Genomic DNA, 12,594 nt, shown 5'->3' with positions numbered 1-12,594 from the left:
CACACACAGTGATACACACACACACACACACACACGCATACACACACACACACACACACACACACACACATACCCACACACATATTCACACACACACACATATACACATATTCACACACACAAACACTCACACATACACACACACTCACATACACAGACACACACACACACACACACACACGCACACACACGCGCACACACACACACACACACACGCACACATACACACACACACACCCGTACACACGCATACACACACACCAACGCACATACATACAAACACACACACACACACACACACACACACACATACACACAACAACACACATCTACCCAACAACACACATCTTCCCAACAACACATATATCTACCCAACACCACGCATCTATCCAACAACAAACATCTACCTAACAACACACATCTACCTAACAACACACATTTACCTAACAACACACATATACCTAACAACACGCATCTACCCTACAACACACATATATCTACCCTACAACACACATCTACCTAACAACACACACCTACCCTACAACACACATCTACCTAACAACACACATCTACCTAACAACACACATCTACCAAACAACACACATCTACTCAACAATACTCTTCTACCGAACGACGGATCTACCCCAAAACATTAACATTAAAAACAACAGAAGTCCACCCTACTACATGCATCTACCCAACAGCATAAAATATTCCAGCCAACATAAACAAATCCCAACAACACACATCCGCCAAACCACACATATCCACCCAGCAAAACACATCTGCCCACGACAAACACTCACTGTCCACACAGACGTCCTGTCCATTGGAGTAGTAGTAGCCGAGAGTACACAGACATTTGCCCTTGAAACACTCAGCCTGGATGCTGTCAGTGCAGTTCGCGTCAGAGTCACACGATCTTTCCAGCCAGGGTACTGAACAACACACACACATCATTTCTTTTCGTTTCATACTTTTTTGTCGATGTCTTTTTCATTACAGTATTGTCCAATCGCTTAGACATCTGGGTCGCTACCTTCTAGTGAAAAGCTAGCAGCAACATAGTCGCGCTACCCAGGTGTGTGTGTGTGTGAGGTCTGTTTTGTACGTGCCACAGTGGCGACATGGGGGTGGAACATGGATACCGTCTCTGAGTCTGCACATAACGTTGACCTGTGACCGTCCCGGCCCGGGCCATTTTAAGGCCTCTTATGATTGGCTCAGGCATCTGTGACTTTGCATCGATGTAATATGAGAGTAGTTTTAATGGCTTCTTTAATTTGAGCCAGACACGCCAAACAGTATCCGCGATAATCACATTTGATCATTTTGTTTGGATCATACCGTCTAAACATGTTCCTCGGATAGCAACGTCATATATTCGCACTGTCCAATGTAGTGGTATTAAGGTAAATACTTAACCAGTTAATGACGTCCTACTGGTTGGATGACGAACGCAAAACTTGGCATACAACATTTTTTGGACGCATGCATATATCATATGTGCCAAACTCCATTGCAAATCTCAAGACTCACCTCTTCAGAGAAGCATTCTAGAAGGTTAATGTTGATGATGTAGTTGTCGCGACTCTGTGAACGTGCACTTTTCGGATGAACACTGTTTACTGTGTGTGTGTGTGTGTGTGTGTGTGTGTGTGTGTGTGTGTGTGTGTGTGTGTGTGTGTGTGTGTGTTTGTGTGTGTGTGTGTGTGTGTGTGTGTGTGTACATGTGTGTGGGCATGTGTGTGTGTGTGTGTGTGTGTGTGTGTGTGTGTGTGTGTGTGTGTGTGTGTGTGCATTATAATTGTTGTGTATACTGAGAGTTCGTTCCTGTAAGTGCCTCTGGATTTTTGTAACATTTATGTTTTTGTTTTTGGTTTTGTTGTAAAGTGTTTATGATTGTGTTCTATTCCGTCAATGGCGTCATTCTGGCAATGATGTTGTTATTGCTTTTGTAAAGCGCTTTGTGTGTTCGAAAGCGCTATAGAAATCACCATTATTATTATTTTATTATTAAATGCTTAACCCGTTCATGTCAATACCAAAAACGTTCTTTGCAACCATTTTGTATACTCAAGCGAAACGTGTCACTTTGTTTCATACCCAAATATGGCGATCACAGCTCATCGAGAAGGTATTTCGGACGCTAATAATGCTGCAAAATGGACGTACAAACTGCAGAAACATCGGCATGCTTTCACTGAAAAGTGCAGCATGGACCTGGTCACTGCACAGCCCTGGGAATTGGTTAAATCCTGTCCCACTCAATTATCGGGATGTTCCTGTGGTACACTATGCACTTTGTCTTTATCAGAGAGTTGTAATGTTAATTTGTAAGGACGTGCTTTCCTGAAACAAATGAAGAGCTGCAGTGTTCTCTGCCCTGGATTGTAGCTTGCCCGTCGTAAATCAGCAGTAGATCTGCGGGTACTGTGTTCATTTGGAAATCTACCATCAGCTAATCTGTCTTTTTCACAGAGAAATAAGGCCCAACGATCGGAATCGGGCCTGTGAGACTGTTTTCCTCTACGTGTCTATCAGAATAGCAACAATACAATCATGACTAAGTATCACATAATCAAGTCATCGCTGCTGTGTTGATCAATGGCTTGCGCTTGGCAATGTTCGACAGTATTTAAAAAAAAATAAGAATACAAATAACATAGTTACTTGGGTTGTTTCAGTTACTGTAGCTTACCGCAATGTTCTCTGATGTACTTGTCCATGGGTTCCAGGGCCGAGATGACGTCATCACACACTGACGTCAGACAGTCAGCATAGTAGTCCCTCAGTGACGTGTCTGACCCGGCCAGGCACTCGGCTTGATCTCCAAAGATGGCCGCACACTCCATCGCGGCTTGCTCTTTGTCTTGACAGCTTGTGAATTTGCTGGCCAGGTCCTTGCAGGTTGCACTAAAACACAGACATCAAGGCAACGCTCGTTACGATTTCATATCACAAAAGATGTACACAAACTGGGTTCTCTTTCGGAGAAGGATGCCTGTAGCTGCAATTGTGACTGTTCCATTTTTCTAACTGCTCTATTTAAAGTTGTCAGTAGTTACACATGTGTTTGATTAAACCCTTAATTGCAATCAAGGGATAATTGCCGTCTCGCATAGACAAGAGGAGATAATTCAAAAGACGAATCTGTTTTTCATTTGATAACCCTTATATTATAGGTTATTTGCGTTTTTGACCAAAATATGACATTTTACACAGATCGAGACAGTCATTGTTCTCCGAGACCGCGAGGTGAACATTGACTCGAGATCTGTATAGAATGTCATATTTTGGTCAAAAACGCAAATAACATGTATGTATCGATCGAATTCCTTTCGGGTATTGACTTTGTTGTTGTTTTGACGATTGAACGAGCACACACACATGCAATCAAACACATAAGCTTCATACTTGGTCGTTTCAGGTTGACCGAAACTTCAAAGAAACTACAAAACACACGTCATGTACTGACTTTGTTGTTGTTTTGACGATTGAACGAGCACACACACATGCAATCAAACACATGACGTGTGTTTTGTAGTTCCTTTGAAGTTTCGGTCAACCTGAAACGCCCAAATATGAAGTTTTGTAGGCCTCTGACGTCACATGGCTCAAAGAAGGGAAATCCAATGTCCAATCGATACATTGATATATATATATATAGCTATTCTGATGAACACGTGGGGGAATTCGGGGGCTGTGATTGGATGGTCTCTTCTGATCATCAAAGCATAATGCTGCGGAAGTCGGCCATTTTTCTCAATATCCAAAAGCATATTGTCAATAACAAAGACGCATGGTTCCGGTTTCTTCCACGTGTATAAAGTACACGCATACCTCGCCAGGTTTGTTTCTGTGACTAGTCGACAGACGATGCCATTTGCTCTGTGTGTGTTTTTGTTGTTGCTTACTGTACATGACATACATTACGTGTAAAATCCAGTTCTTTAACAGGCAACAAACCTTGCACATTTCCAGAAGCTGCTATCTGAAGCGACCTATCTCTGATTCTAGCAGACGATCTCTCCAATGTTTAACACACAATCAGCAAACTCTCCTGTCACATAGAACGTCCATTGTATAGTGCAATGTTGAAATGAAGTTACCGGTCTGAAACATTTAGTCGTTTCTCCTGAGACAATCCTTGTTCGCTTATCATCTACAGATTTACCGCAGTCTTCACCACGCGAATTCCCAACAGAAGTCAGACTTTCGAACATACAATATACGTAGGCAAGCATGATACGTCATGAAGTCATATGATTCCTAGCATATTGACGTAATGCTAAACATCCGGTTATCTCAAGTTTTCTCCGTAATACATGTCCGTGGGTTTTTCAATGTTCGGTTATTTCCGTGGCTTCGTGCGGAAAGGGAACCGTCGTCTGCAATCAATGACATGGACCATTCTGGTACTTGTTGCTGACAAAAACATGATTTTAACACAGAATTTAATGTCAGAATAGCTATATAAACGCTATTGTGTTTTCATCGTAGCAATAGGGTCCGATATTTAGACTCGAACAAGTATAATGCGACTCGTCTTCGACTCGTCGGCATTATACTTGTCTCGTCTAAATATCGGGCCCCATTGCTACGCTGAAAACACGATAGCTGGTAATAATTTGCAGTGAATTTGTCTGACAAGAACAAATACCACTTGTGTTGAGTCAACTGCAAAATTCTCAATAATTATTGAACCGACTGCATGTAAAGTGCAAATTAGGACTCGTTTGACGACGAGACAAAGTCGGAGAACTCAGCCTCGCAAAGACATGTACATTTTTGAGTAAACCGTTGTGACTTGCCTCTGAACAACATTGTCGTTTGACGACGAGACAAGGTCGGAGAACTCAGCCTCGCAAAGACATGGACATTTTTGAGTAAACCGTTGTGACTTGCCTCTGAACGACATTGTCGTTTGACGACGAGACAAGGTCGGAGAACTCAGCCTCGCAAAGACATGGACATTTTTGATTAAACCGTTGTGACTTGCCTCTGAACGACATTGTCGTTTGACGACGAGACAAGGTCGGAGAACTCAGCCTCGCAAAGACATGGACATTTTTGAGTAAACCGTTGTGACTTGCCTCTGAACGACATTGTCGTTTGACGACGAGACAAGGTCGGAGAACTCAGCCTCGCAAAGACATGGACATTTTTGAGTAAACCGTTGTGACTTGCCTCTGAACGACATTGTCGTTTGACGACGAGACAAAGTCGGAGAACTCAGCCTCGCAAAGACATGGACATGTTTGAGTAAACCGTTGTGACTTGCCTCTGAACGACATTGTCGTGGTTGAGAACGACGTAACTGACGAGCGCGTCATCTGTCACGTCATCTTGTCCTGGAAACAGGGTCGTGGTCGCCTTGTTCATGGCGTCAGGCGTTGTCCCGTCCCCTGCAAGGCATGAAAGCACAAAGGACACTTTTTGAAGCGTACGGTGTCAGAGATAGGGAGAGAGAGATAGAGGGAGAGAGAGAGAGAGAGAGAGAGAGAGAGAGAGAGAGAGAGAGAGAGAGAGAGAGAGAGAGAGAGAGAGAGAGAGAGAGAGAGAGAGAGAGAGAGAGAGAGAGAGAGAGAGAGAGAGAGAGAGAGAGAGAAGAGAGAGAGAGAGAGAGAGAGAGAGAGAGAGAGAGAGAGAGAGAACTCGAACTCGAAAACTTTATTACCGAGGGATGATAGCATTAGGTCCATATGGTCCTTTCTTACAGCTAGTCCTGATAGACGACTTTATACATAAATGAATATTTAATATACAAAAGCTGCTTCTTTAAGCCTAACATCCCAATACTTTTCATTGTTTCCTTTGTAGAAAGAGATGGACTGGGCAGAACTAGTTTAGCAGCTCTACGCTGGAGCGAGTTCAGCTTCTTCAAGTGAACTTCACTACACCCGTCCCATACTATGGAAGCATGAGGTTTAATGTGGGCATTGTAAAATAGTTTTCTTGTGTCTAGAATAATAATGTTTGTAACTTTGACAAAAGAAACAGGGTTTTAGCCATTGTTTTGCAGATTCCATTGATATGAGTGCCATTTGAGATTATTATCAACAGTAAACGGTGCTCAGCTACTTGCTCAATGGAGTGCTCATTTAGGGACAGACTCAGAGTCATTTCTGAAAGTTGATGTTTTTGGCGAGTGCTGATTATCATAAACTTTGTTTTCACTGGATTAATAAGCATACGATTTGCAGAACACCACTCAGAAACATCATTTAGGCTCTGTTGCAATTTGTCTTGAATTTGTGCAGGGCAGGTTTCACGGTAATCAGACTCTTTGATGTGTGTAAACTTTGCCTTCAAATTACTTGCTTACTGTGTTGATTTTCATCATTTTTTCTGCTTGGCATGAGTAAGTATGGTATTTGCAATACAAAAAAATAAATAAAAGCTAAAATGTTTGTGTTTGAGCAATTATTTGAGCGCGTTTTTCGAAGCGAACGTGTGAATCCTGACAGACACCATTTCCTTCTGTCACATGACCCCATCTCAAAGTGTGATTCAACAGACACAAAAATAACACACAAAACTTATGATAATGGGGTTATTAATTCAATTAATACACAAGGTTAGTCTCTGACTAGAGAAAATAGGGAAACAATATCAAATGGGAGCATAAAACCGTTTCTGGAAAAATTTTCAATCACCACCGAAAGTGTCTGTCAGTAAAAAAAACACGTGCTTTGTTTGCAAAGCAAAGCCTAATTGTACACATCGCGTGCTTTTGTCTGTTATTCTTGCTTGTGAACATCATTTTATTGATGTTCTTCACTGGAAAGCAGGTGTATCATCAACAGTATCACAAAATCGCAAAGAATGAACATTTTTGTTGTGATCCGACCGGTGTCTGTAGACTGAATCACACGTTCGGCAAACTTCGTTTTTAACGGAAATAACCGAGCCTTTAATCGGAAACGACGTTTCAACCGCTTCATATCGTCTGCAGGAAGAAAAAGAGGAATGCGATACCCAGTGAGTAAAACATTTAATCGTTTTTAGTGCCTTTTGATCAAGTTTTGTTGCGTCTGTCAGCAACGTTCGTCAACCCAACGTTCGGCACAGCGACGCACGCATGCGGATTTGCAGCGTTTGCATTCGGAAAGTGAGGGATTTGTGAGTTCGTTTGCATAATTTCAATCGCTAGTAGGTTTTCCCTTCGTCTCCCATTCTTGTGTGTACATGTTATTGGCATTTCATTGTGTAAATTGAAAGTTTGTGAGTAACAGTAGTAAAATCTGTCGAACGTTGGCAACGCTGACAGACGGAAATATCGAACGTTGCCTTCAATGACAGACTGGCTTGGCGATCGTACTTTCGATTCGTAGGAACACAATATATAGAGACAACAATGTGCGCTCGTTACCACAACGGTCATGAACCGGTGTAACACAAAATTTTTACTCCACGAAAAATTGACTCGGACGGAGTAAACTTCCAGTAAAAATCTTGTACGAAAAAAGAACTCACAAGGAACTAAATTTTTACTCCCCAAATATTTACTCCCAGTAAACATCTCGTACGAGAAACTTAGGGCCTACTCCTTCGTTTATAATTCGCGCAATATCCCATTTACGTGCAATCCCGTTTTGCCGCCGTCCCATTTTGGCGACATTTAACAAGCCAAGCGTCATTTTACTCCCGCATCCCATTTTGGCGCAATCCCGTTTCGCCGCTATCCCATTTTTTTGAATTTTTTTTTTCTTTTTACATTTAGTCAAGTTTTGACTAAATGTTTAACATAGAGGGGGAATCGAGACGAGGGTCGTGGTGTATGTGTGTCTGTGTGTGTGTGTGTGAGTGTGTGTGTGTGTGTGTGTGTGTGTGCGTGTGTGTGTGTAGAGCGATTGAGAGTAAACTACTGCACCGATCTTTATGAAATTTGACATGAGAGTTACTGGGTATGATATCCCCGGACGTTTTTTTCAGTTTTTCGATAAATGTCTTTCATGACGTCATATCCGGCTTTTCTTTTTAAAGTTGAGGCGGCACTGTCACACCCTCATTTTTCAATCAAATTGATTGAAATTTTGGCCAAGCAATCTTCGACAAAGGCCGGACTTCGGTATTGCATTTCAGCTTGGTGGCGTAAATATTAGTTTATGACTTTGGTCATTAAAAATCTGAAAATTGTAATTAAAATTATTTTTTTATAAAACGATCTAAATGTACGTTCATCTTATTCTTCATCATTTTCTGATTCCAAAAACATATAAATATGTTATATTCGGATTAAAAACAAGGTCTGAAAATTAAAAATATAAAAATTATTATCAAAATCAATGGACGTCTACCCACAACACGCCACTGGATGCCGCGTGGTGCCAGTCGTGAAAACCAGGTTCTTTGTCCTACAGTGAGACATTCAAGTTGGGGACTTTGTGACCGCTGACTTTGTCAGCATGGATGGAAAGGTGGAGAGATACAGGGCGGTGATCATCCCCAAGTCAACCCATTTCCCCGATGGGCCAGATCGAGAGGAGATCTGTGTGAAGTGTTTGCGCGCAAAAGACAATGGGAGATACTATGTCTTTCCTAATGTTGATGACATTTCATGCTTGCCAATGGCTCAGATAAAAAAAAATCCCACCAACGAACCATGAACAACAGGGGGGATTACTATTTTGACATGTGACCAAGTCTCATTTGAGCGTTCACAGTGTTACCTGAGAATAGCACACCCCCTTGAATTGGGACCAAAGAAAAAGCGTTGTATATATGCATTTTTGAATGCTTTTCTAAAGTCATAAGTTCATTTGTGAAAAAAATAAATTTTTAGGGATTGTTTTGCTGAATGCATGCAGTTAAGAAATTGACACCGTTTTCAAATTTAGGGGGTAAGGTTGCCCCATAGCCCACGTATGTCTGTGTGACTGTGTCAAATATCAATCTACTTTGCGTACAAACTGTATAGATGTTTGTTTTTTGATTTTAGAATGATTTCTTAAGCTGGTTAGAACTTCTGAGGTCTACAGGAAACGATAAAGATAAAAAATGTACAAAATATAAGTAGCGTCCTTCATCTTACCATTGTTCTGATCAATACTGTCCCTTTATTTGCAAGTTAACCGTTTTTATTAATGTGTTCAAGGAGTATGTTAAAAATTATTATCAATGGTTGCTTTAAACAGCACCTTTGGGCAGTTATTATGCACTGAAGTTGTAAAAGCATGTTTTGGGGGTTTTAGGATATAGCGTCTTGGAACGCCAATCATCTTGGAAATACGAATGTTCATATAATTTTTGTTACTGTTTTGGATAGATAAAAAGTTGAACTCTTGGTGTTTTTTTGCCCCTGTTTGACTATTTATTATTTTGGAATATTGTGTGTGAGAGGGAAACTGCAATCCTCAATATCATGAAACGTGCCGCAGGGCTTTCCCCTGTTGCATGTAAGGTAGCATCATCTGCTAACATATGACACTCAACAGATTCAGACTGCAGGTACAGGGACAAATCATTTATATACATGCAAAATAATACAGGTCCCAAAACAGACCCCTGTGGCACTCCACATTTCAAAGTGCCCAGAGAAGAGTACGTATCGTGTACGTATACAGATTGAACCCTCTCTCTAAGATAAGTCGCGTAAGGCGAAAATACAACATTTAGTCAAGTAGCTGTCGAACTCACAGAATGAAACTGAACGCAATGCCATTTTTCAGCAAGACCGTATACTCGTAGCATCGTCAATCCACCGCTCATGGCAAAGGCAGTGAAATTGACAAGAAGAGCGGGGTAGTAGTTGCGCTAAGAAGGATAGCACGCTTTTCTGTACCTCTCTTTGTTTTAACTTTCTGAGCGTGTTTTTAATGCAAACATATCATATCTATATGTTTTTGGAATCAGGAACCGACAAGGAATAAGATGAAAGTGTTTTTAAATTGATTTCGACAATTTAATTTTGATAATCATTTTTATATATTTAATTTTCAGAGCTTGTTTTTAATCCAAATATAACATATTTATATGTTTTTGGAATCTGAAAATGATGGAGAATAAGATGAACGTAAATTTGGATCGTTTTATAAATTTGTATTTGTTTTTACAATTTTCAGATTTTTAATGACCAAAGTCATTAATTAACTTTTAAGCCACCAAGCTAAAATGCAATACCGAAGTCCGGGCTTCGTCGAAGATTGCTTGACCAAAATTTCAATCAATTTGGTTGAAAAATGAGGGCGTGACAGTGCCGCCTCAACTTTCACGAAAAGCCGGATATGACGTCATCAAAGACATTTATCAAAAAAATGAAAAAACGTTCGGGGATTTCATACCCAGGAACTCTCATGTCAAATTTCATAAAGATCGGTCCAGTAGTTTAGTCTGAATCGCTCTACACACACACACAGACACACACACGCACATACACCACGACCCTCGTCTCGATTCCCCCCTCGATGTTAAAACATTTAGTCATAACTTGACTAAATGTAAAAACAAGTCGCGTAAGGCGAAATTACTACATTTAGTCAAGCTGTCGAACTCACGGAATGAAACTGAACGCACTGTAGTTGTTCACCAAGACAGTACAGCTTCGTCAATCCCCGCGAGAAGGAAATCGCTCACCTTCCACGTGCAAAACGCAGTGAAATTAACACGCCAGAATATCAATCAATCAATCAATATGAAGCTTATATCGCGCGTATTCCGTGGGTACAGTTCTAAGCGCAGGGATTTATTTATTTTTATTTTTATTTTATGATATTTATATCGCGCACATATTCAAGGCGCAGGGATTTATTTATGCCGTGTGAGATGGAATTTTTTTACACAATACATCACGCATTCACATCGGCCAGCAGATCGCAGCCATTTCGGTGCATACTTTTCACGGCCTATTATTCCAAGTCACACGGGTATTTTGGTGGACATTCTTATCTATGCCTATACAATTTTGCCAGGAAAGACACTTTTGTCAATCGTCGGATCTTTAACGTACACACCCCAATGTAGTGTACACGAAGGGACCTCGGTTTTTCGTCTCATCCGAAAAACTAGCGCGGTAGCGTATTGTGCTAAGCAGGAAAGCGTGCTTTTCTGTATTCTTGTTAACTTTCGGAGCTTGTTTTGAATACAACCTATCATATCTTTATGTTTGTGGAATCAGGAAATGATAAATAATAAGATGATATAATTTTTGGATCGATTTCTTAAATTTTTATCGTAAGACTAATGAATCTATTTTCGTTAATTGTGATCACATTTTAAGAGTAAACATGACATCTATATATATATACGACTTGTGTCTGTGTGTGTGTTTGTGTATCTGTGTATTTGTGTGTTTGTGTATTTGTGTATTCGCCATGCACGGCCAAAGTTCTCGATGGATCTGCTTCAAATTTGGTGGGCATATTCAGGTAGACCCGGGACACGACACAACCTGGTCGATATTTCAACACGTGCTCTCAACGCGCAGCGCGGAACCGATTTTGGTTCCACCTCAGCTACCCGTGCCCCCATACCGACACACCATAGCCGCTACACCACATCACAACGCCAAAGTTCTCGGTGGATCTTTTTCAAATTTGGACACCGTATTCAGCTACACCCCGGACACAATATCATCGATGAGATATTTCAACACGTGCTCTCAGCGCGCAGCGCTGAACTGATTTGGGTTTTTGTGTTCATTTCACCATTATAAGTAACTCTTCCTTATCTTCTCCAGTGTTTGGCGTTTATCTCCCTTCCTTCGTGTGGCTTTCCCGTTCAGTTGTAAGTTACTACTATTTTTAGAATGTCACTGCGCTGTCCACTGCGCTGAGCGTCTTCGGATATTCCCGGCGTTCTGTTACTGTTACTATTTTTAGAAGGTCAACGCAGTGTACAGAACGTAAATTGGACCCGTAAATTATCCTCACTGTAAAAGTGCAAAGGTCGAATCAATTTATAGCCACGCGAAAAATACACTGTCATCTATCTCTCTATAGATACGGCTTCTCTGTGTTTGTGTGTGTGTGTGTGTTTGTGTGTGTGTCTCTATGTGAGCAACACCTGTGCATTGTTCAGTGCTGTTTGTGATGTGGTCTGGCGGCTTTTGTGTAATTTTATGTACTGGCCTTCCTTTGAGAAGCCATAACTTGCTCAGTCCTGTTTGAGTGGAGTTCGCCTCCAAAGGTGATTAACACGGTTACATTCGTCGACAAGGATGGGACTCGATATGGTCAGGAATGGCATTATGGCCACTGAATCATTATCGTGCTGTTCCCATTCCACGAATCTGGGAGGGACCTAAGCTTGGCGGGTCCATTGTTCGGACCCGGCGAAGCCGGCGTACGGCTCTAAGTACTTCTTCCAGGCAAAGCCGGCTACCCGGCGAAGCGGGTATTCATTCTAGTATGTATATATTTTTAGATTCAAAATATGATGAAGAATACGATGCAATCAATTTTAAATCTCTTTGCGAAAAATTGATTTTAATGACAACTTTAATGAGCAAACTCATTAATTAAATTTAAGCCTCCAAGCTGAAATGCAATACCAAAGTCCGGGCTTTGACTAAGATTACTTGACCAAAATTTCAACCAATTTGGTTAAAAAATGAGAGCGTGACAGGGCCGCCTCAACTTTCACGAAAAGCCG

The 12,594-nt window shown here is 41.2% G+C and overlaps 1 protein-coding gene across 1 annotated transcript in view; it reads right to left on the bottom strand.

The window, feature by feature from the left end:
- The window catches only part of LOC138951196 (uncharacterized), a 39,609-nt gene that overhangs the window by 989 nt on the left and 26,026 nt on the right, over positions 1-12,594 (bottom strand). The window contains exons 5-7 of the mRNA XM_070322849.1: positions 5,285-5,408; positions 2,702-2,916; positions 807-938 (exon numbers count right to left, since the gene is read on the bottom strand). Of these exons, the coding sequence (XP_070178950.1) occupies positions 807-938; positions 2,702-2,916; positions 5,285-5,408 (471 nt within the window). The remainder of the gene's footprint in view (positions 1-806; positions 939-2,701; positions 2,917-5,284; positions 5,409-12,594) is intronic.

Source organism: Littorina saxatilis, linkage group LG16 (genome assembly GCF_037325665.1).
Source record: "Littorina saxatilis isolate snail1 linkage group LG16, US_GU_Lsax_2.0, whole genome shotgun sequence".
Classification (NCBI taxonomy): Eukaryota; Metazoa; Mollusca; class Gastropoda; order Littorinimorpha; family Littorinidae; genus Littorina; species Littorina saxatilis.
Note: the sequence above shows the minus strand (reverse complement) of the source record. Positions and strands in the feature narration are given on the sequence as shown.